Source organism: Pinus tabuliformis, chromosome 7, assembly GCF_031772625.1.
Source record: "Pinus tabuliformis cultivar Carrire ecotype Pingquan chromosome 7, CPIR1, whole genome shotgun sequence".
Lineage (NCBI taxonomy): Eukaryota > Viridiplantae > Streptophyta > Pinopsida > Pinales > Pinaceae > Pinus > Pinus tabuliformis.
This window is the reverse complement of record NC_142293.1, coordinates 2025967438-2025994017: the sequence shown is the minus strand read 5'-3', so window position 1 is coordinate 2025994017 and position 26580 is coordinate 2025967438. Positions and strand designations below refer to the sequence as shown.

At 38.7% G+C, this 26580-nt stretch overlaps 1 protein-coding gene across 2 annotated transcripts in view; it reads right to left on the bottom strand.

Moving 5' to 3' along the window:
• LOC149256630 (uncharacterized) overlaps positions 1 to 26580 on the bottom strand; it is a 396827-nt gene that overhangs the window by 22797 nt on the left and 347450 nt on the right. For both annotated transcript variants that reach the window (XM_089460804.1, XM_089460805.1), the window contains exons 20-21: positions 19392 to 19587; positions 18976 to 19218 (exon numbers count right to left, since the gene is read on the bottom strand). In XM_089460804.1, coding sequence (XP_089316930.1) covers positions 18976 to 19218; positions 19392 to 19587 — 439 coding nt within the window. The remainder of the gene's footprint in view (positions 1 to 18975; positions 19219 to 19391; positions 19588 to 26580) is intronic.

Here is a 26580-nt window from a genome sequence, read left to right as displayed (position 1 = left end):
TCCCGACCCATAACCTGAGATTGTAGTAGGAATAGACCATGTTGTGAAAAATTCTGAATCTACACATCAAAAATCTTACTGCAATCACTGGTTTATCATCTCCTACTTGCTTTTACATTCAACAAGTTATTTAATTATTTAAACACTGATGAAAAACACCACTGTAGACGACACTGACATATAGATCATAAACTGAAATAGATATGAGACAAACACACAAGGGACACTATTATTTTTGGACAAACGTCCCTAGAAAAACCCAATGCAGGAAAAGTGGTGCAGTGGCTCTGAGGGTTTCCTGTTATTAAGCAGTAGTTTTGAATACAACTCTGGATGCCCTCTCGCTTATCCAGTTACAAAGATAAAATACACTGGCAGAAACCTAAGTGATATTACCTCATTTCACCCTACAAAATCCCTCCGATCCGACAACTAGACTAACTATCACTGGCTACAACTGCGCTACCCCTTCGCAGTAGCTGTGTGGGCTTGCGTGCAGAACTCTAAGACTTTGTGTCAGCTCTACGCTACCTCCTCTGCCTCTTGGAGCTCTGATGTCAGCCTTCTCAGCTGATCCTGTTGCTCCTCGGCTGAATTTGGACATCTGCAAGAGGGCAGATCTTCCCCTGTGTTGGCATTGCGTCAAGCAATGTGTGGGCCCTCTTGACCCAACATCAGCTTCCCTTGGTCTGTGTTGCCTCCTCTGGCGTATCTCTACCTCTCTCTGCTGAGTATTTGGGGTCGCAGAGAAGATCCTCCAACCCCAACTATCCCTGCCCCTCTGTTGCAAGTCAGGTCACCTATTCGACTTTCTCAACAAACCTCGCCCAAGAAAAATCGAACTAATTGATCAATATGATGTATTCCCAACTGACCCTCAAGCCTCCTCTTATACCTTTCCTGTTGATGAATCAATGAACGAGATTAACTCCCTAATCAACGGCTAAGATTAAAATAGACTTGATCCTTGTCACTTAGAAGTTTCTCACCCATATTTTTATTAATACCCATTCATATTTTTAATGGGTTCCTAAGTTTAGACTTAGGAACCCATTAAAAATTTTAATTATTTTAATAACTCTTCATTCGGGTGGAATTTCTCCAAACGATTTTTGGGTCTTGGAGATCTCATGTGTTCTAGCCCCTCCACAAAATTTTGGAGCTAGAGCACATCTGATGCTACCCAAAATCAACACTCCCTCTTAGCAAGGAATGTGCTCAAGCAATACATCTCAATAGAAGTATTACACTCATCCACTGCATCAGTCCTCTGTGTTGCTGATGGTTGGCCTGCTGCCCTTCATCCACTGCATTGTTGCATCCTGTACTACTGCCCATGACTCTGCCACTATCGCTGCTACATCTGTATTGCAGCTCCCTTTCAAAAAGTCACATCATGCTTCCCATAACACTAGCACTGTTAACTGCTGCACTACAACCCAGTTACTGAGAAGTAACTAAAACTTCACCCAAAAACTAACATGCTGGTTAGTATGGATGCCTCGTGATGCTGAAGCTACCTCTGTTACTAATCTGTGCTAACCCTCTGTTGCTACTGCGCTATTGCAATCTGCTCTGTGCCTCTCGCACTGCTACAACACCCACTACGCTGCTTCAGACTTTGGCACTCTAGCTCTGCCATTGTTGCTCCATCACACCTCGCACCACCTGACACCCGTCATTTTGCCACTGTCGTTAAGGGCTCCCGTAGTCATATGTGATCCAAGAGTTTGGGCACCTCAAGGATCTTGCCCCTATGTATTCCTCCTGACTACAACTCGATGTCACCCCACCTTTTCTCTAGAGGTGCATGAGCACTTATGGCACAATCCTTGTTATCATCCTCCTTGTCAACTTTCTTTGGAGCAGCCTTCGAGTTAGAAGACTCTTCCTTGCCCTTCTTCCGAGGGCACTGTGTGGCGAAGTGTCCTAGTTCACCACACCCGAAGCATCTAACCTTGGATATACCCATTTTCTTCCTTTTCTGCTGCCCATGTTGTCCCACTGATGCGAGAGTTGCATCCTCCTCCTCCTCCTCCTTTTTGACCCGGGTTCCTTTGCCACTGCTTCATGCCTTCGTTAGCCTCTTGATCTCTTCCTGTCGAAGAGTTGCCCACATTTCCTCCCCACTGGGGAGAGAAGCTCTGCCCAAGATACTCTCGAAAAATGTCTCCCAGTCTTCCGTGACTGCATTCAAGGTAGTCTTGACCATGAACTTAGGATTTGGTCTAGACCCCATGGAAGTCAACTAGTCTTGAATCCCTTGCAACCTGAGAAGGAAGGGATCGATATATTCTCCCTTCGACATCTGGTACTATCTCAGCTAATTCTCCAATAGCATCTTCCGTTAAACGGAAGTTCCCTGGTACAAGGTGGTCAGCGTCTCACACATCTCCCTTGTTGTTTCCTTCTCGACAATGGGTGGGACCACATGATCTTTGGCCGCGTCTAGAATCATGCATTAAGCCTTTGCTTGGGCTTCCTCGTACTTCTTCAACGGATCAGCATCAACTAGAACAACAACTCCCTGCAATGCACTGTCCTTGATGTGATTCTTGTCTAGGACTGCCAAGATCTTAGCCTTCCAGATGAAAAAATTAGATGCTCCATCCAATCTGTCCTGATCCCTCAGTCCATTGATTGCCATCTCGGCTCAACAAACATAGGAATGGTTCTCTTCTCCCTCTCCTGTTGTTAATCCAGCAAGACTCGGATCTAGATTTCTTCGGCACTAGAAATCCTCTAAGGAACAAGCTCCTCTAGACTCCCTTTGAGTCCTGATTTCCTTCACGGAAATCTTTTGGCCAAATGTCGAATCACTCTTCTCCAATCCTCCTTTGTCGTTGCAACCCGGATCTAGATTTCTTTGGCTAGAAATCTATCAAGGCAGTGACTCCCTCTACCTCGGCTTTGTCTCCACAGACATTGTTCTGCACCAACAACAACAGCATCCCACCAGCTCCACTGATCGAATCTGCTCTGCTCCTCCAACCTCGACAACTGACTGATTTGAGCCTCTCAGGCTCTGCACTGCCCCAAAGAGGCGACACAATCACTGTGTGAGCTCCTCTCAGGTACTGCATCACAATCTACAGGCTTGAAATGCTGACGAAGGCACTATGTGAGCCTCTACGTCACTCCTTCACCTGCTCCTCTGCCTCTGAAACAACACTGTCACTCATAACAGTTGCTTCTCTGCAACAAATTCACTAGATCTTTTCGTTGATGTCTTCAATGTCCTATGATCTGCATTGCTCTGATACCATGTGAAAATTTTTGAATCTACACATCAGAAATCCTACTGCAATCACTGGTTTATCATCTCCTACTTGCTTTTACATTCAACAAGTTATTTAATTATTTAAACATTAATGAAAAACACTACTGTAGACTACATTGATATATGGATCATAAACTGAAATAGATATGAGACAAACACACAAGGAGCACCGTTATTTTTGTACAAACGTCCTCGAAAAAATCCAATGTGGGAAAACCGGTGCAGCAACTCTGAGGGTTTTCTCTTATTAAGCAGTAGTTCTGGATACAACTATGGATGCCCTTTCGGCTATCCAGTTATAGAGATAAAATATACTGGCAGAAACCTAAGTGAGATTACCTCACTTCACCTAGCAAAATCCTTTCAATTTGGCAACTAGACTGACTATCCCCGGCTACAAATGTGATGCCCCTTCGTAGTGTGGGCTTGCGTGGAGCACTCTGAGACTGTGTCGGCTTTGTGTTGCCTCCTCGGTCTCTTGGAGCTCTGACATCAACCTTCTCGGCTGATCCTGCTGCTCCTCGGGTGAATTCGGACTTCTGCAGGAGGGCAGCTCTTACCCTGCGTTGGCACTGCGTCAAGCAATGCATGGGCCCTCTTGGCATAGCGTTAGCCTCCCTTAGTCTGTGTTGCCTCCTCTGGCATATATCTGCCTCTCTCTGCTGAGTATTTAGGGTCTCGGAGAAGATCCTCCAACCCCAACTATCCCTGCCCCTCTGCTGCAACTCAGAACACCTGTTCGACTTTCTCAGCAAACCTCACCCCAGAAAAATTGAACTAACTGATAAATATGATGTATCTCCAACTGACCCTCAAGCCGCCTCTTATACTTTTCTTGTTGACGAACCAATGGCCGAGATTAAGTCCCTAATCAAAAGCTAAGATTACAACAAACTTGATCATCGTCACTTAAGTTTCTCACCCATATTCTTATTAATACCCATTAATATTTTTATTTTTCTAAGTTTAGACTTAGGAATCTGTTAGTGTCAGTCTTTCCAGCCTTCCTACAGTGATCAAATATGCTCTTACAAAGTGATCTCAGAGTGTCAAGGTCAAATTTTGTCATTTCAATGAGTCTTCAAGCAAAATTTGGTCACTAAGCATTAGGTCTAGGGTTTGCTTTCACTCTGTTCAAAGTTGCCCAAATGTCAGTCTATGTCATCATTCAGCTGAGTGTATCATCATTCAGAGGGTTGTCATCGTCATGTCAGTATCTAATGAGTCATTTCACACCTTGTTCATGCTTCAGTTGCACCTAGGCAAGGTCATTTCCCTCTCCTAGGGTTTTGAAGGCAATTTTTCTTGGATGGTCAAATCACCGGCAAAACTTGTTTCCTGATGTTCATACACCTTCCCCTATCCTTAAAGTACCTTATCAAACACTTCCCATCCCTTAGATCCGCCAAATTCCTCATTTTTGCGCAAACCCTAGTTTCTAGCTACAACCTGGCGATTTTCTAGGTTTGGCCTGTGTTTTGTCCTTTTCGACCCCTTCCCCTCACTCAATCTCTGAGATTCCACTTTCCCCTGCTTCCTAACATCCCTCCTTACTTCCAAAAATTTCCCCAAGAATTTAGAAGCCCTCTATCCCCTTCATTTCGCTCCATTTCGACAAAATCCCTTGTTTCACACATCGGGACAAGTTTCACTCAAAAGCTGTTTCTGAGCAATCAAAGATGAATTTTGCAAAACTGAGAGAGGTTTTTGTCCACAACATGCCAAGGAAGAAAAACCTCTTTCACTTTTTACACAGGTGTCATGGTTTGAGAGAAATGTCAAAAATACCGGCGAGAACGAAGGTGCTCCAAGGACAGTTGGCCAAAGCACAAAAATGAAGGAAAACGCCCGATCCACTCCAAATTTTGGCCAAAGCCTCTTTGACTGAGAATGGTACTTGATTGGGGACTCCCAGCCCAAATTTCAAGAAATTTGGAGAAAATTTTGTCATTTGTGAATTTTTGTGCAATTTTACAGGTTTTTGCCTGTGGAGTGGTCTCACCCCCCGCGCGACCACTCGGGAGGACTGCTCAGAATCACAAAAAGTTGACATTTTTGGAAAGGGCATGCAAAAACTAGAATTACCTATACTTGGGGTCAACTTGATTTTGAGATTTGGGCCTCCAAAAGCTCAAAATACATCAAAATTTTGACTTTCTGCCCACTTTTTGAGTTGCAGAAAGTGACCTTGGGAGAATTGACTTTTGAGGGGTCAAATCAACTCCAAATCCAGAAATTCCACTTGGGATGGAAATTAGACACACAGAGGCTTCCAATGAGCCATCTTGCACTTGATTTGGACAACTGGAACCCACTCAAAAAGTGCTGCAAAGGGGCGCGACCACTCGAGCTAAAATTGCCAGTTTTGACTTTTCAAGCCTGCAAACTCTGTTTTTTACCTTGGTTGATCATTTGTACTTGTAAATGATGGATGTATGGATAATTTTCATGGCACATTGATAGATTTAATCTCTCTTGACCCTTCTAGAAGCTTCCTTGATGTAAATAGTGAATATTTAATGCATGGATGAGTTAGCTAAGTTTTAGAGGCAAGTTGTTTTGACCAGTGTGGAAAAAGTCCCGATAAAATCGGGATTTATTCCCCAAAACGCGATTTTTTCAAGAAAAGGATTAAATCGGCCGATTTTTTGCCGACTTTTTAAGAAACGAAAAAATCGGGATTAAATCGAAAAAGTCGGGATTAAATCGGGACTTTTTCCAAAAAATCGTGGTAGTTTCTTTAATGATTTTTTTTTCTTTGAAAAAATCGGGATTTTATTGAAAAAATCGGGATTTTATTGAAAAAGTCGGGATTTTATTGAAAAAGTCCGGATTTTTTTAAAAATGAATATTTTTGTATTTTTTTAATTTTGCCGACTTTTTGCCGACTTTTTCGAAAAACTCCCGACTTTGCCGAGTTTTTCAACTTTTGGACCCTTGCCGAATTAATCCCGACTTCGACTTTTTCCACATTGGTTTTGACTGCCTATTATCTAGTGCTAAGTTTAGAATTAGTTCAAACTGCTCCTAGGAAGCTGAGCTCGACCCCTAGGGGTGGGGAAAGGAGTTAGATGGTCTATATTATGCCTTCTCTTGCTCATTTTCATGGTTGGACTCTTAAGGGAGAAGCTCTATTGTATATTTTACTTGTATCTCTGCAATTTGAGGAAAAGGAAGGCCAGGGTTTTGCAGACATCATTGTGGATTCTTGTGGATTATTGTGTTGATGGTGTGTTTCCTATTTGTCATTGTAAGTGTGTTTATGTGTTCCATCTCTTATTCTATTGCTGCTAATTAAACAAAAGAAGTGATAAAGCTTGAATTCATGCATGCCATGCTCAGCTTTCAATTTTGTTTAATATTTATGTTTTCCACTGTCTAAAGAGGATTCAAAGTCATTGTTTGCCCTCTTTAGCTCCCTCTCTTTCTTCCTTGATCATCCATCTCAGCTTAAGGCATCAGCACAAACTCCTTCCTTGCCCCAAAGACCCACCTGCAAAAACTGAGCTCAATCCCCGCATCCTGAATTGCACTCCCTCCAATTGCCACCAAAAACCCCAAAAACTTTAAATCAACCCTCCTTATCAGTTTACTAGCCTAATATCAGTGTTCCTAATTGGGTCAGCTCATCCTATTGAAAGATCTACCGAGTTTGACCGGAGAGAGCCTTCTCATACCCCGTAGGGCTAGCTACGAGGTGAAATGGTTTGATGTTGCCTTGAAGGTTTACCTTCTTCAGCCTAGGGTGAAATCTCAAGCGCTAACAGAATCCATTAACAATATTAATTTTTTTAATAACTCCTCATCCGGGTGGAATTTCTCCAAACGATTTTTGGGTCTCGGAGATCTCATGTGTTCTAGCCCCTCCACAAAATTTTGGAGCTAGAGCACATCCAATGCTACCCAAAATCAACACACGTCACTGAGGTAGTGGACATCTAACTTGCATGAGGGGCATTTTGTGATTAGAGGAATTGGGATGATGTCCCATGGGCATATGCCATAAATGAAATTAATGAACTTATAAAAAAAAAAAATTTAATTTAAATTTGAAAATTTCTAACCTACTACGCTTCTTGGAGTGTATCTTTTGAAAGACACTCCAATTGTGCTCACAACCCAAGAGCTGAAAGTTTGACTTAGCACTCGAATGGCAAGTTTTTGCAACTTTGGGACTCTTTTGCCATTTTCCCACCAAACATCTACAACAAATAAATGGAAAGGATTCAAATTTCCAAGGAAAGACAATGAGTTATATTTCAATTTTCCATTGAGTAATAAATGTCAAATAGAATCATAAATAAAAACGAAATACATTGAAATAAGTTTGAAAATTGAGATAAATTTTAGTTGTATCTTACCTCGCATGCTGGCGATCCTATCTTAGCTAGCCATATCATAGCCAAATGTCCTAGAACTCAACTTTTATAGCTCAAGTTGTTTGGAAATCTCATTGTGTTCATGGGATGTCAACACCATCCATTGAATACATTGGTAAAATCCATCCATAACCTCTGTATCAAACATAAATCCACATGCATAAGAGAATGCAGGGTTGAGGTAGAGTGTTGTTGCATGAATCAAACAATGGAGAGTGTTGTTCCATCACTCAACAATCACACCCCATATCTCATCTCATCCAGTAAATCCAACTTCCCCCTTGTCCTCATAGTATCAGCCCTATCCATGGCCTCAGATACGTAGCCTATTTCCAACTTCTTGCCATAAACCAAGCGAAGAACCTTTACCAATGTTGCACGAAGCCCCCCCCGGTTCCAAGCCCGGAAGCGCGTCCCGTGCGGAAGCATCTAGGAAGCTTCAGCAGAAGCACGCTTCCGCCTATCTTGGACGCTTCCTGGAAATTTCAGAAGCTTTCCTCCGAAGCGCGCTTCCGAATCTCCGAAGCGCACTTCGTACAGTGCTTTGGCAGTACGAAGCATGGCGCTTCAGAGGGTGAAGCGTACGCTTCCATACGATTCTAGAAAAGCATTTAGAAAATCGTTTTTTTTTCAATTTTTTTTTTAATTTTAAGTGAGTTTGCTTGTTGGGGGTGGGTCCACCTTGGGTTAGGGTGAGGAATGAAGGCAAAAAAAAATATAAAAAGAATATAAATATAGCAGATGCTCCCTCATGGTAATGTTTAATTCTTAAAGTAAGAGTGACATTCTCCTTTATTTTTCATTTTCATCCTTTTACTTAAATTTTTAACATTACCATGAAATGACTCAGGATGTTTGAGAGTGGTCCCAGCCTCGTTGGACTTCATATGGAGAAAATAGGATTTCATATCCTATTCAAAATTCAGCAAACTTAACAGTTTTCAGGAATTCAGGATCAATGGGATTGTGGCATTTCATTAGATTATATCAAGTATGAAGGTATGCGATTAGCATTTAATCAAGAGCACCAAGCCCTATGTGTACCCTAGTGTTGGTGGTGTTAATTGTTGATCTCCTTTGTCACGTGGCACGCCCTTAGCAAAAACTTACCTTTCAATCAAGTCAAAATCATCGATCAAGAATGTTAAGCTTTTTCTACCATATTTTAAGTCTTGAATTAGGTAATTTGATCAAAATTGGGCAATGTTGACTAATATCCCTAGACAATCGAGGTAGAGGCAATGGCTAGACAAGAGGAGAAGAATATAGATTCTAGATGGTTGATGCTCGAATAATTAATCATTAATGTAAAATATATGTTATATCTATCTTGATTTATGCAAAAATATGCATGTTTTCATGTCTTCTACAACTAATTTAGTATTTGGGATGTTTGTTTTGAATATAAATGCAAAAAAATATAAATATAAATAAATATATATATAGCAGACGCTTTGCTTCCTATATTTTTGGAAAATGACGCTTTCGCGTCCCTGCTTTGTCCCCGCTTCATGCAACATTGACCTTTACTAAAGGTTCACTGATAGCAGCGTTGAAACTATCGTTATCGGTGAGGGTCCTAAAAACATCTTATCAAAAATATCGGTGAAAATATCGGCAAAATATCATATTTTTAAACATATTAAGCAATAACAACATGAAATAAACACATTGGCACATAAAAATGAAGAAAGCACTGATATATATGATGTAGTGGATGTAAAATAAAAATGATACATCAAAGGTGATACTAAATCCTATTGACCCCTAATAATTGTCCAATCAAGGACTCAAATGTGGAGAACCAATCCAAAATAACATCACATATATAAAAGTATCTCATCATCATGAGTTATATGTAGCAAAACAAATAAAACTAGTAGCTAGCTATCTAAGATCAGTGCCCTCTCCCCCTTTTACAGGAAAACATGATGGGTTGTTTGCCAAGCCTGCCCTAGTAGTAGAAGGCCCCGACCTTGCACCTAATGTCAAATAATGGTTGTTGGGTATGGAGTTGTGCTATCCTATATCTATAGCAGATGTGATGACATTGATGCTCCCACAGTCTCATCCTCCTCCTCCTCCTCTTCCTCCTCCTCCTCCTCCTCATCTTGCTTCTCCTCAGAGTCCTCCTCCTCTTCCTGCCCCTATTCTAATGGTTCCTCTAACCATTCAAGTGACTCCTCCAAGATGGGCACTGCAGACTCCACCCTCCACTAAGACAATACATCAATATTGCCTAAGGAAATGGCATCTAGATCCATTGGTGTTTCTATTTGCTTCAATCGAAGTTGGAGATTGTAATGCATATACACTAAATCATTGAGGCGTGAGAACTCCAACCTGTAAGAGTGTCAAAAAAAATAACGAGTCTTGACTCTTGACACTTGAGGGTCATAAATTAAATTTACAATAACTATAATTGCTCAGTTGAAGGCTAAAGCCCATAGTTATCCCTGTTGCGCATTTTTTGAGTGTATTTTCACAAATACACTCCAATTGCACTCACACCCTGAAGAGCTACATGTTTGACTCGGGATTCTTATGGCCAATTTCTGCAAATTTGGTGCCCTTACACTATAGCTTCGCTACCAAATATCTACAACAAAATAAAGAAATAAAAAAGTTTAAAAGTTAAAACATAATTAAACTTTCAAATAAAACATAAATGAATTTTAAAATCTAGAATCATAAATAAGCAAATTCTAATGAGTCATGACTTGTCACTTACGTGGCATGAAGAGGGTCCTTTCCCTAATAGCATCATCAAAGCCAAATAGGCCATCACAATACCGATAAAACTGTATCCCGTGATTGATTTCGCTACGAAGCTCAAGATCAGGTACCATCCTATGAATACAAGAATGGAGCCCTTCCATCACCTTGATATCAAAATCAAAGCCGCATTTATAAAATGCGAGGTTGAGGAAGAGTGTTACTGCATGAATGGGTCGATGAAGCATCCCTATCCACCGACTATCAATCGCATCCCATAACATCATCTGTGTTTTAAGCCTAGCAAAACCCTTGTCTGCATGATAACCACGAATGACCTCCTTGGCCATATCCATTGCCACATACAAATAAGCCATTGTAAACTTTTCCCCATCTACCAATCTCAAAACCTTTACTATAGGTTCACTAACTGAGCACACTTCTACTCTCTGCCAAAATGAGTCAGTGTACATTTTTGCAATGGCTCTCCCATCCTGTCTCCTGTTGTATCTACAATCACGCCACTCATCATAAACAAACATTTGCTTCAACTCAAACTGGCATCGAAGCAAAGACTGAAGAGTACTAAAGTTGGTGGAAAAACGTGTGATTGCAGGACGCTGCAACTCCTTGTTTCTAGTGTATCTGCTCATGAGGCTAAGAACAAAAGCATGGTTATATATAAACATGGGGATGCTCTTAGCCATATCAATCACCTCCTTGATGAAGCAAAGTTTCCCCATATCCTCAAGCAGCAAATAGATACAATGCGTTACACATGGAGTCCAGAACAATGTGTGATGCCTCTCCATACGCATCCTGCCGACAAACACATAATTAGTTGCATTATCTGTTATGACTTGCACCACATTCTGCACACAAATCTCCTAGATGAACCCATCTAACAACTCGCATATCAATGTTGCATCTTTTAAATGTGCCGATGCATCCACTGATGTAATACATATGGTGCCTTTAGGACAATGTACCAAGAAAATTAGAAGGGTCCTACCCTTCCTATCTATCCAACCATCAGACATCATTGTGCATCCAAACACCTCCCATGCCTGTTTCAACTTTGTTAATCTAGAGTAGATGTCCTGCTTTTCTGCTTGAAGGATTTGCCCCTGCAACTCCTCATATGCAACAATTTTGTACCCTAGGCCCACAATAGCAATAGCATCACACATTCGCTGCCAAAATGGATTGGTTTTGGTGATGCAGAGAGGTAATTCGCTCCAGAAAAGACACCTCCCCATAACTCTATCTACTTCTTGCTTCTCCTTTTTTTAACCACTGATTTTAAGGAAGGTTGTGCTCCATGTCCGGTTCGTGGAGCAAAAAAGGATAACCTCCCACTCCCAGTAACACTAGCACTAGCAGTTGGCGTTGTGGAGCCCCTCCCACTACCCTCAACGTCCAAATCGGAAGAAGATATCCCAAAAGATTTACCCGCATGTTCAACCTTGTTTCTTTCTGTCTTTTCCTCTATTGTTTGAAGAGCTTTATGTATAAGCTCTGCACTAGATTCCTTACAAAGCCCAACTTTATGTCTAGGGAGTCTAGTCAGATCGTATTTCAATTGCATAACCCGTCCGGTCATCTTGTCCCCACACAATTTGGATGTTAGATATGCCCGATTTGTCCCACCATCAGGTTCCCATACTCCCAAAATGGGTCCAAGGGCTTTGGCATATTTGTAGTGGATTAATTCAAACCTAGGGCACCAATAAAACAACAAATTGGCATTAAATCCCCATACACAAAAAATAACAGCCACCTCATTTTAAAAAATAATTTTTTTACTACATTACTTGCAATGAAAAACGACAATAAGAGGATGCATAAGAAGTTAAAAAATAAAAATGAAGTTTGTTGTCCAAATATGGAGAAAACCTTTGCATTGGCTCATGGGCATGAAAATCATAGCAAACGGAAAAAAAACAAAGAAGCAAAATGTTGGTAGGCAAAGAGGCAAACAAGGATAACCCTAAATCTATGGAAAAAATCTTTAACATAGGAATTTTAAGAACATACATGTTAATGGAAGAAACGAAGTTTGTGTCACTGTTCTTGAATCTCTGATCCACAAAAAAAATTGGTTGGTGATGATAATGGCTATTTGTTCCTCAATCCCTCCTTTAAAACCAACACAAAGCTCTTCCCCTTCCTTCTCCAAGACCAACAAAGCAAAATGACAAAGAAAAACAGCAAGAAACACTTTTGTAGCTCCGTCCTCGCGTGCTCGGTGATTTTTTCCATTGTCGCACGATTTTTTGGTGATATATAGGTGATATTTAGAAAATATCATGATATTTTGAAAAGGGAAAATATTGTGATATTTTCAAAACGAAAATACTGCGATATTTTCAAATATTGTTGATATATCGACGATATTATCAACACTAACTGATAGCACACAACTCCTCCACTCCCATCCAAACACTCCAATTGTGTCTTGTTGACCATATACATGTCAACATTTCAGAGAAGCAAAGTATAAACCAATGGATACAAAAATTTCAGTCATTATCATTATTGTAATCCCAAATTTTCCAAGTTTATTGTAAAAATGTTTCTAGTATGACTATTAAGCCATGTAACAACACCTAAGTAAGCCTATGTTTTTTCTCAAAGGGTTTCACTCTACGGAGTTTTTTAACCTCCCCAAATTATTCGTGATTGTAAACACAAATAATTTGCAGAGTTTTTCTCCCAAATATACCCTCAGTGGAAAAGTCTTTGCAGTCATGCTCTTAGGTTTTGTATAAGTGAAAGTTCATGATGAATCAACAAGTATATTGGAAGATGTCAAGGTTAAGGATGATCCGGCTGAAGAGTTGCTTCACATGTTAATTTGAAGAATCTAACATGATGAATCCCTGCCCTGTGAATGTTGAAGAGGGGGAGTCTCTACATCAGTGATTGTACTTTCAAAGATCTATCCTTGATAGATTAATAGTTGAAAGATATGAAGAAGTCTTCATTCTGTTGAAGAAAATGTAACTAGGTTCGATATTCACAAACGTATTTTTGATCTTTGTACTTGTAAAGAAAAAGAAATATTATTTTTGTAAATAATAAGAATGAGTTTCTTGCTCATTTCATAGGTCTAGGAAAGTCAAAGAGTCAAAGTCATGTATAAGAAGCTCTTCTTGAGCCTATGTGTAAATATATACTAGTCTAAAAGGCCCTCCAAGACAAGCTCAAAGAAGTCTGCAAGCAAAATGCTAAAAGAAGGTAGTCATGTCGGCCTCAAAGAATATATTTAATGACACATCGGCTCATATGTGGAGACACAACAGTTCAAGATGACATGTCGGCTTATTTATGGAGACACAACAACTATATATACCCAGCTAGGGTCACCACAAAAGCTCAGATTTTCGGACAAGTCTGCAATCTCGGATGGGTACAGGAAGGAACAAAATTTCGGTGATAAGCTCAGTGATCTCCTCGCATACTTCACTGCAGTTTCAGTCTAGCTAAAGGGTCACTGTGATATAGCCTCGACATAATTGCAGTGGACCTCAGTACAAGAAGAACAAGGCTACAATCTTGGTGAAGGTTACAGTGTAGAAGATGTGATCATGACCTCGGCATTCATGATAGAGGAAGGATCTCGGTGCAGTATATATATCCTAGACACAGTCATCATTATGATTATGACAATAGTCATGATACTAACGAAGATGAAGATTTCAGTACAACTGTATATATATATATCATTGATGAGATAAGGTTCTCGGTGAAGGTAAAGCATTGGTGCATCAAGGTCTCAATGAAGGTGTAGCATGGATACAACAGTAAGAAAGATCTCAATGTAGGAGCAGTCATGGTGCAACAATGATCTAGCTGAAGAAGCAGTCATGGTACAACAATGATGATGATGATCTCAACAGTGACAAAGAAGAGGATTTGTGTCTTGGTCTTGGAGTGGTCTAATAAGTCAAGAATCACGGTCTTGGTATTCATCAATTGAAATCTCTATAAGAAGAATTTTGTGCAGGTTTTCCTCTCCAAGAGGGAGAGATTTTGGCCCTAGCAGGATGCCAACATCTTGTGTTCTTATCTCTTTATTTTGGTAGCTATTTTATGAACTAAAGAAGACACACTCTAATAATAATAAGTGAATATTGGTATAAGAAGTAAAATTTAAAACACCTCACAAATAGTTATCATGCTAAGAAGAATCTAATCAACTCTAACTGCCCTAGATTCTTCAACAAATTCATCATTATAGGCATCTCTAGTGGAGTAGCAAATTTGGCAAGGCAGAATCGCAAAAGATCCATGCCATTGATATATATTGACAGGTAGAATCAACTAAGGAATCCGTAAGAAGTTGTATTGTAGCAGGCATTAAGGAAGAGACACAGATATGCATCTTACAAGAAGACATAGGAAGGCATTTCGTAAGGGGGAGCAGACATTACCCATAAAGAGAAATAGACAACTTGTCAAAGGGAGTCACCCTTTTCCATTGATGTCAAAGGGGGAGAGAACGCAGGTAAGGAAGATTGGAGGCATGAAATCAGGAGAAGCAGTGATTGCAGGGGGGAGTACATGTGTTGCCATCAATGACAAAGGGGGAGATTGTTGAATGGTGTTGTCATTGATGCCAACGTTTCTTAATGAATGTCCTTAATATTTGTTTAGATTACCTTAGATCAATCTGAAACAATACTTGGAAATGCCCAACAAATATCCCATCAAATATTTGGGCTCATGCTACTCTAGATTTTAGATGTGTCTAAGTGAGGAGATATTTCGAGTCATGTACGCAAGGCATACTTACATATGCATATTAGGTAATCTATATAAGGTATGTAGGAGCCATGTATTATGAAATTTCTCAAGGATCTAGAATCAATATAAAGGCATAAATGATCTCAATCTGAGAGCTAAGACTTTGAGACTTTCTTCAGGTTCCTTCTAGATCTAGCTTCCTCATCTTCCATAGAGAAATAGTCAAATTGTTGAATAACTTCGTTCTTCAAGCTCCTAGGCTAGACCAGCATTTGGCCCTTCCTTCTAGCCTTGTCCTTCATTATGGTTCCTTGGTTGGTCTTCATAAGATTATGCTTCCTTCTACTCACAAAATAGAGGTTCTCGACCTCTTCTAGGCCTGCAGCCCCCTTCAGTAATTCTGTACAAAACACAGGGCTTATGCGGATCTCATTTCCGTTTTGACCTGAGGCCTTTTGGCCCACCTACACCTATGGTTGAAGTCATTCAGTCTGTGACTAGGGCTGAGGCTATTTGGCCCTAATCTAGGGCAATCAATCTCAAACAGAATAGTGGAATAGGTTGGCTTCTTCAAGGCTACTCTTTCACTATAGCTCTGAGATCATGTTGAGTTTTTCATGATTTCCTAATCTGATAACTACTTCCAATGATATCTTAATTAATTATTTTTGTGTCACATTCATCATTAAATAATTATACATAGAAAATTTCAATAGAAAACTATAATGACAATAGGATCATGAAGAGACAGCCAAACACAAGAGACACAAAAAATTTACCCTAGGAAAACCCAACAACCTTTTCTTAGAGAAATTATTCAATTCAACAAGAGATACAATTTGACTTTTTCTAGTCAAATTAGAGTCAAGCTACCCATGATCAAGCCCAAGTCAAACCTGGTCAAACATAGATACTTTTGTTTGCCTATAACATATGGTTAAAGTCTGGTCAAACAGGCCAAATTTTGGCCTCTACATATACATCAGAAATTCGGTCAACCTATGGTCAACCTGCCCAGAATAAACTTCAATCAACATTGGTCAACACAAGTCAAACTTCAGGTCAAACTTAGCTATTCTTATCTCTCTCCCTCCTTTACACGTGTGGACAGAAAAGCAGAAGAATTTGAGTGATCTGAATTGCTCCATGAGGGAGGTCGAAAGCATATTTATAGTGGCTGGAAGAACCCGAGTAGGTCTGACTCTTGGCTGGGGCCAACTTGACTTTTGGAGGCAGTTTAAATTCAAAATTTAAAATTTAAAATTTCTTCTTTTATATTTTAAGGGCCCACTTGGAGTAGTTCGTAATACCCACCGCAGCTATACCAAAAATCAACATACCCAACCATCTAACATAGCAATGCATCTTGTGATCTCCCATGATTCTTTCAGCTTAGCCAATCTTCTTGTGAAATCAAACTTTCCACTTTGAAGGAGATGCCCACTCAAGTCATTATAAGGACATTGTAGCCCAAACCAACAATGGCAGTAACTTCAAACAGGGAATGGTAGAATGGGTTGTTCTTGGCAATGATGAATGGTATGTCACTCCATAGAAAGCATTTTGCCGCAATTTTGTCAGCTTCATTCTTCTCCTTCAAGTTCACCATTGATCGAATATAAGACTTCCCCCTAGGCATGGATCTTGGCACAAAGAAAGGTGAAGATGTTGACGGCCCAAACATTGCAGAATGTGAGCTTGAGGATTGGCTTCCCCCCACTCTTGAGAAGCTCGTAGATCTATTTGCAAGCTCAAGCGTCACTTCTTTCTTTTGATCTCGTTTCTTATGCATTTGAAGAGCGGATTGGATTGCAATATGGATAATCTCTGGGGTGGATGTTGGGAAAAGATCCACTTCATTTCCTGGTATTTTGGCAAGGTTGTATTTCAAACAACTAATTCCACCAAACATTTCTGTACCACATAACTTGTGATTCAATCTCATTCTATTATGACCCTCATAGTGATCTAGGTGGATGTTGGTGGCCACCCACCAACCCATTTGGACCCCCACAACTATCTCTTTCAGTCTTTTCAGTTTCCTAAATTATAGCACAGTTTACTATTTTTAGCAGTTTTTCGGGTCCTGAACTTCCGGAGCCGTTTTGAGGCCCTAAACGACGTTTTTTTGGGATTCTGGGGCAACATGGGTCCATGGACCGATGTTGCCTCCCAAAGTGGTAGTACTCGGATAGATCTTTCTAACGAGCTATCATACGCGTCAAACGGAGATCGTATGCCAAAGTTACGACCCCGGGAAATTGATGTACCAATTTACCCAAACGGGGCCCACAATTTGGCGTTTCATCTTCTAGGGTTAGGTTTCGGGATGTGAAGGGTTTTCCATTGTTTCTCAACAATAAATAGGCCTTCGAGCCTCATTGTAATACAGTTCGGAACAGTTCAGAAGCATGTAGCCGCACATCTCTTCTCAGAGATAAGCTACCATCGCCCTAGCTGGTTTATTTCCATTTCTGGTTGTAAGCATATTTCAGTATTTCCATTAATGAAATGAAGCATTATTTCCGCTGCATCTATGTGTTTATGGTTATTGCATCTCTGTATTTATGGTTATCTCTGTAATCTATTGCGTTCCTGTTTAAATCCGGATCACATAGGGTAGACCATACACTCCAACATTGGATCCAATGGCAGACTCTAGAGTCTACAAACCTATGGACAAGAAAATGAGGGGAACTTAGAAATAGAATACAAATCCACAAAATTGAAATAACATAAAAAACGCTCCAATTAAAATACCCTAGCTAAATTAGTAACAAATCCTCTATTCAAAGAGGGCAAAAAGAGGTATACCTAACAGACATTGCACACCCTATACTAGATCTTGAAAAACAAAGAAAAGAAAGGTAAATTTTTTTACATACTTGGAAATATGGAAATGGTATATTGGAGTAGATCTCCACTGCACAAATGCTCAGCTAATGACAAATAAAACTATCAATTTCCCCTTGTTTGCCGGTTGAAAATGGTCACAATGCAGAATCTCCCCTCAGAGCTCAATCTCAACAATATAAATACCCAAAATCGACCCAAAAAAACCAGACCTAGAGGGTTTAATTTGCAAGAATGAACATCAGAGCAATAATTTCCATTGTCTCAAGATAATTACTAAAATTATCACGATAAAATCAAAACATGGAAAATATCATGATAAATTAGGGTGATAATATCAGCAGTCAGTCTGCCAATAATATCACAATATGTGCAACACTGCAAAGAACTAACTTATGAAGAATCTTCCATCTATATTCTGACCCTTTCAAGTGTTTGGCAGTCATCTTAGAACAGAGCACAGAAAATGTTTAGATGTCGACTACCATAATCTAGTTCAGTTGCAACTCGATTGGAAGTAACACATAACATTTTCAGAAAGAGGAATACTGCATTCATGTTATGCAAAACTATGAACAATAAAATCCACATGACAAACAACTGTGTTTTGCACATGGCATATGAAGCTAAGGCATCTATAAAGCATCATATTTTCTATATAAGAAAGGAGTCTGTAGAAATTCCATGTTCATTCTAGTTTACAGCAAGACAGCCAATATTTAAAAGCCAGCCAACAGCTCCCAGTAATAAACATCACAATAAATTTAAATATTCAATCCTCAATAGATGTATGTTGGAGGTCTCTTAAGCTCCCTAGTCCCACATTTCTTCTTCATAAGAAAGTAGTCTCATCAGATTAAGCCAACTGAATTTCATTCAAAAGCATTGCAATGTGGAACTAAATACTATTAATTCCATGCGGATAAAAAGGATAAGGTCAAGACAAAGATCATAAATAAGTTCTTTAATTAATATTAAATACGAGGGTTAAGAACTTACGACATTAACAAGAGATGTTACATTCCACAATGCATAGACACGAGCAAGACCTGCTGATCTCCGGTGTCCATGACTGAATAGAGCGTTGATACCAGCAGGAAATGGTGATAACAAGGCAAGAGGAAGAATGAGGAGGACTGCAAAAAATGCTCCCAGAGAAATTGAGTAGAACTGGAGCAGCGTAAGAAGCATTAAACTAAAATCTCCTAGAAGTAAAACTGAGGTTATTAATCCCACAAGATCCTGCAGCAAATCAAAATTAAAAGACTGTTAGGACTGAACTAGAGAGAGATATATCATATAACTAACCTATTCACAGAATAAAATCCAAACCTTCCTGTTCCATGCAAGATATAAAAGAACAAATTTTAGGGTTCCATGCTACACAATCATGGTTACAAACAGTTAATCATTACCTGATAGCCAGCTGGACGTGTATTGTGCAAAATGAGAGAAAGAGGGAAGAAAAAGTCCTTTTTATACTCGAGAGACTGTAAAGTAAATGCATTGATAATCCCTCCACCTATCCTCCTTCGTGACAAGCTGCGAGTGGTATGGTGCTGATTCCCTTGCAATTGTATAGAGTTGTGGCTAGCCTTCAAGTTATTTTCCCTGAATCAGACCACAAAAAGGTTATTATCTATACAACTATCAGAGACTGATTATAAAACTTTGACCTTCGTGAAATAACAGGCATCTTTATGCTTTGTTTCTATTGTCCCATATGCATCTTCACCATGAGATAGCATTTTTCAATTTAAAGAATTGATTTACTTCTATTGCATATCCTTGTGAGGATGTTGATTGTGTTCACTGAACTGAGAGACAGATATAGCTCTGTATTTTCTTGGCATAAAAGGTTCTCAGTAATAGTGATACTGGAAAAGTAATATGAAAAATTGTAATAATTACATGTTGGAAGTAACACGTCAACTTGTCAAGAGAAAAGCCAAAATCCCTTCGATATACACAATGCTATTATCAAACATCATAACATTCAGGTGTAGATTGGGAGCCATTAGAGGAGCTAGTTCAAGTTATACAAAGTTCAAATTTATCCAATATTCAAGATTAAAACAGATTCTCAAAACTAAGTTAAGGTGGAGTGACAAAGCATGGGATGCTACAGGTTTTGTCTTTTATATATAAATATATATATATATATATATATAATGATTAATTAGTGATTAGTATAGAAGAGGCATGTCGCTAAGGACGTGACCATTCATGAAAGGGGAGGAAACTGGAATGTCAGCAGAATTCTTTATGCCACTAATCATGTACTGACAAGGAAACAAACTCTACATAAATAAAATGGAGAGCAAGGTTAGAAATATTTTAATATGATTCATTACTTTAATATTAGTAACTTAATAAAGTAAAGTGACCTGACATAACACTGACAAGTCATAATTAGGTTGAGTTGTGCTTTACTATAATGAAATGTTTCGGGTACAAGACTCGTCTCTCTCATGACACATTATACGTATTGATATTTACATACATTAAGGGATAGAGTAAAATCTCTCTCATTTCCTCTCTCTTCAAGTATTCTTAGATTGTGTATTTACTATTTACATTATCTAACATGGTATCAAAGCCACGATAAGGATTGGCGTCTACAACACAGTGAAGGTCAGAGAGAAGAAAGATCAAGGAAATGAAGAACTGCGTGGACACAACAACACAATGAACATGAACAAAAGTTTATGGCACACATTGAAACAAGTTGTTGATAGAGGTACTAAAATATGAAAACACCAAGTAAAAAAGGCATGACATATTCAAGGAAAATTCAGAATTAGAAGGGAGATAATCTAAGTCACCAGACATGTCAACCCACCCACCCCCCCTCAAGAGAAAAGCCAAAATCCCTTCGATATACACAATGCTATTATCAAACATCATAACATTCAGGTGTAGATTGGGAGCCATTAGAGGAGCTAGTTCAAGTTATACAAAGTTCAAATTTATCCAATATTCAAGATTAAAACAGATTCTCAAAACTAAGTTAAGGTGGAGTGACAAAGCATGGGATGCTACAGGTTTTGTCTTATATATATAATGATTAATTAGTGATTAGTATAGAAGAGGCATGTCTCTAAGGACGTGACCATTCATGAAAGGGGAGGAAACTGGAATGTCAGCAGATTTCTTTATGCCACTAATCATGTACTGACAAGGAAACAAACTCTACATAAATAAAATGGAGAGCAAGGTTAGAAATATTTTAATATGATTCATTACTTTAATATTAGTAACTTAATAAAGTAAAGTGACCTGACATAACACTGACAAGTCATAATTAGGTTGAGTTGTGCTTTACTATAATGAAATGTTTCGGGTACAAGACTCGTCTCTCTCATGACACATTATATGTATTGATATTTACATACATTAATGGATAGAGTAAAATCTCTCTCATTTCCTCTCTCTTCAAGTATTCTTAGATTGTGTATTTACTATTTACATTATCTAACATGGTATCAAAGCCACGATAAGGATTGGCGTCTACAACACAGTGAAGGTCAGAGAGAAGAAAGATCAAGGAAATGAAGAACTGCGTGGACACAACAACACAATGAACATGAACAAAAGTTTATGGCACACATTGAAACAAGTTGTTGATAGAGGTACTAAAATATGAAAACACCAAGTAAAAAAGGCATGACATATTCAAGGAAAATTCAGAATTAGAAGGGAGATAATCTAAGTCACCAGACATGTCAACCCACTCACCCCCCCTCTCCGGTGTCGTGAATCCGTCGTGTCTGACAAAATTCGTGCATGACACGTACGTGACACGATTTTGACTCGTGTCCAAAATGAGGTACTCAAGTCAAACTCATGTCAGGCACAAGCCAAATTTGTGTCCAGATTCTCAGACATGTGACTGACAAAAATGGTCACTTGTGCGCTAGGTAAATTTCGTATTTGGGCCGCATTTGATCATTTTTAATGGCAGAAGTGTCCTCAGACACATAATTTTATTAATAAAAAAAAAGGATTACATAATTTGATTTTGCAAGAGTTTACACCCAAACATGCAAACACTCTTGCAATGAGCTATTTATAAGCTCCATGTCCTAACTACCCCTAATTATGGATCACTTATTAAATAACAAGTGTCCATTTACAATAAATGCTATTCAAACCAACTAGCTAACAAATCTCTTAAAATAGAGCCTAAGATATGACACATTTGGAGAGTCATATCTAGTTACAACAATATACTAATTCTAAATAATTAAACATTTTAGAATAATAATTATTAATTTAATAATCTTAGATTAATAATTATTTTATTCTAATTTTATAACCTATGATAAGATTGTATTTTTGGATCATCTAACATTCCCCCCTATGATCTAAAGATACATTACAACAGATACCAAGTTCATCCCTGAACTTAGTAAATTTTATTCTGCCAAGCGGTTTCGTGAAAATGTCAGAGATCTGATCTTCGGAAGGACAATAAACTGGCTTGAGGACATCTTTGGCAATGAGAGATCTGATATGATGATACTTGGTGTCCACATGCTTTGTCTTTGAATGAAAAACTGGGTTCTTGGCAAGTTTGGTGGCTGATTGGCTGTCAATGAATAATGTTATAGCTTCTGCTTGAGAAATGCCCAAGTCCTGCAAAATTTTGCGCAACCAAACAATTTCACATGTTGCTTCCCATGCTGAAATGTACTCTGCTTCTGCTGAAGAAGTGGCCACTGTAGCTTGTTTCTTACAACTCCAAGATATTGTTGCTGACCCCATGTTCATTAAATAACCTGATGTTGATGCTCGATCATCAATACTTCCAGCAAAGTCGGCATCGAAATATCCACCAAGTACAAATTTTTAGTCTTTTTGTAAAGAAGACCAAAATCTTTTGTTCCTTGGATATATCGAAGAACTCTTTTGGCTGCATTCCAGTGGCTGTCTCGTCGTTCCTGCATAAAATGTGAAAGAATACCGACTGCATAAGATAGATCAAGACGAGTAGTTGTCAAATAAATCAAGTTGCCAATCAACTGTCTATAAGTTGTGTTGTCCACCTTTCCCCCCCTTCAAATTTTGAAAGTTTCAAGTTTTGCTCCATGGGGGTGAGTACGGGCTTGCAATCCTGCATGCCAAATCGCTGAAGAACCTCTGCTGTGTACTTACTCTGAGAAATGAAAATATGATGTGGATGTTGGAAGACTTCAACTCCAAGATAGTAGTGAAGTAATCCCAAATCTGTCATCTTAAAACCTGCATGTAACTCCTTTTTCACATGTGCAATATGATCATCATGGTTGCCAGTAATGATTAAATCATCTACATACATAACAAGAATTACTAGATATTTTCCCTTTTGTCGCCCATACAAAGTATCATCAGATTCACTTCGTTGAAAACCAACTTTCTTAAGGTATTCATCCATCTTTGCATACCAAGCTCGGGGAGCTTGTTTTAATCCATATAAAGCCTTGATCAATTTGCAGACTTTATGTTCTTGTCCTTCAACTTCAAACCCTGGCGGTTGGGTCACATACACTTCCTCCTGTAAATCCCTGTTGAGAAAAGCACTTTTCACATCCATTTGATGAACTTTCCATCCTTTCTGAGCAGCCAATGCAAGTGTTAATCAGATTGTGTTCCATTTCGCTGTAGGAGCAAACGTTTCCTCATAATCAATGCCTTCCTGCTGCGCAAAACTTTTTCCGACAAGTCATGCTTTATACTTTTCAAGTTCTCCCTTTTGATTATACTTAATTCTGTAAACCCATTTGCATCCTATGGGTTTAACATTTGATGGACAATCAACAAGTTTCCAAGTGTTGTTTTCAGTTACTGCTTGATATTCTTCAGCCATAGCCTATTGCCATTCTTTATGTTTGACTGCTTCTTTATATGTGGAAGGTTCAGTAAAATCATTCACTATCAAGGCAAAATTGCCTTCTCTTTTATGTGCCCTTCTAGTGCTTGCTTTATTCTGTTCATCAGGATTTACATCTTTCAAAAGTTGAACTGCCCATTTCGGTAGTTGGTGCTCACTTGTTTGCGCTTCTGTAAAATCTCCATCATTGTAAAGAGGATTAATATAAACTGATGTTCTTCGTTCAGGTGAAGAGTGTGGAGAATCACTGTTAGAAGAACTGTTGCTGCTTGGAGATGCGGATGAACTACTAAAAGACCCAGATGATGTTGTTGATGTAGATGGACTAGATGACTCATCTTCAAAGGAAGGAAAATCAAGTTCATACCAATTTGGTGAAGTTGGTTGACTTTGTATTTTTCTATTTCTTTTACTTCCCTTAGTTTCTAACTTGTGAAGAAGATTTTCAATTTCTCCAGCACTCTTACTCTTAGTTTCATCAAAAATGACATCCCTGCTCACAATGAATTTTCCATTGGTCAAAAGATGATACCCTTTCTTCTCATCAGAATAGCCAACCATTGTTTATTTTAAACTTCTTGAGTCAAGCTTAGTTCGTTTTTCTTTCGGAACTAAGGCATAACATACTGATCCAAAAACTCTAAGATGTTTAACTCGAGGTTTGAAACCAAACCAAGCTTCATAAGGTGTGATTCCGTCTAAAGAAGCAATTGGAGATCTGTTTCTTAAGTAGACAGCTGTATGTATTGCTTCTACCCAATATGTTGGACTTAACCTCTTGAAAGTTAACATGGATCTCGCCATTCCTAACAAGGTGCGATTCATTCTTTCAACTACTCCATTTTGCTGTGGAGTGTAAACATTAGTAAAATGTCGTCTTATGCCATTTTCACTGCAATAAGTTTTGAATTCATTTGAAGTGAATTCTCCCCCATTATCTGTCCTGAGAGTACCTATCTTGTCTTTTATTTCATTTTCAGCAAGTTGGCGAAAAGTTTTAAACTTCTCAAATGCTTCTGACTTGCTCTTCAAAAAGTAAACCCAAGTCATTCTACTGAAATCATCAATGAATAGTAAGAAATATTTGCAACCACCAAATGAAGTTTGTAGTGGTCCACAAACATCACTGTGAACAAGTTGTAGCCGCCTATTTGCATGCCATGAACTTGTTGGACAACTTTCTCGACTTTGTTTGCCATAAATGCAAGCTTCACATTTTGCATTTTTCCTTTTGAAATTGGGAAGTCCTTCAACCATTCCTTGTTTCTGCAATTGAGAAAGACTCTCAAAATTTAAATGTCCATATCTTACATGCCATAGTCTTACAGGTGAAATACCTGTAGTCACTGCCCCTGCAAAATCAGAATGGCTTGGAATAATTGTCCCTTTCATCCGTAACAGTTTTCCATCTTCATAACCTGTCATGATAGTTTTCAAGTTTTGTTTGACTGAATTAATCTTGACTAAACCATCTTCCATAATCACCTAATGTCCAGTTTGTCGAATTGTGACTAAAGAGAGCAAATTTTTCTTAAAAGTTGGTACATACCATACATTGGAAATCATTTTTTCTCCAATGCTAGGGAGAAAAACTTTAATTGCTCCTTTTCCATAAGGAGTATGTTTTGTATCATCAGCAAGAAAAATAGAATTAAGTTGGCAATCTTGAAAATTCCAGAAAAAATCACGTCGACAAGTCATGTGTTGAGTTGCCCCTAAATCCAAGATCCAAGCATCTTCATAATCACTTCTAAGATGGGATGAAAGTTGTGATGCTGGTGAGGAAGTAAAAACATATTTTGAGTGATCATCATCTTGATCATTAGCAAATTGCATTGAATGCTGCTGAAACTTGGGAATTTTATTAAGAGATATTCGACAATCTTCAGCATAATGACCAACTTTGTTACATCTTCGACACACAATTTGACTTAAGTCTCTTCCTCTTCCTGAAGATTGTCCTCTGCCTCTGCTTTGACTTCTATGTTGAGATTGTCCTCTACCTTGATTATTATTTCCTTGTCCTTGAAAATTGCCTCTTCCTTGGTTGTTTCCTCTGCCTTGAAAATTACTTCTTCCTGAACTATTGCCTCTATTAAATTTGTTTCCTCTGCTTTGGCTTCGACCTCAACTTTGTGCTGCTTGATTTTGATTGCCTCTGCCTCTGCCTCGAGAATTGTCTGCTGATGATTTACTAGTGCTGGCCTCTGTGAGAAAAACATCTTCACCAACTTTCTTCTTCTTCCCAAAGGTTTTATCATGTTGAGTCAACATTTCACAGAGCTCATCACACTTAAATTTCTCTAATTTCCCAGTTAATTGTAAAGTCTCCAGAAAATGCGTGTAAGAAGAAGGAAGTCCAGCAATTACAATTGTTACCATAAAACTATCATCTATTGCTGGAAAACCAGCATTAATGATTTCCTGTCTAATATTCTTAAGTCTTGAGATATATTCAAGAACATCACCTCCTTCAGTGAATTTTTGTTGTAACAATTTTAATTGTAGATCAACTTTCTTTGATTCAGGCTGAGTATCAAAGAGGTCTTTAAAACTTTTCAAAGTAGACCATGCGTCTATAGCATTTTCTATATGGACACACATCTCATCATTCACAGAAGATTTAATAAGAGCTAAGGCTTTGGCATTCTTAACTTCCCACTTTGCTAGTGCAGTTACATCTGTGGGTTTATTCGGCTTAATATCTCCATCACATATACCCTACCATAATT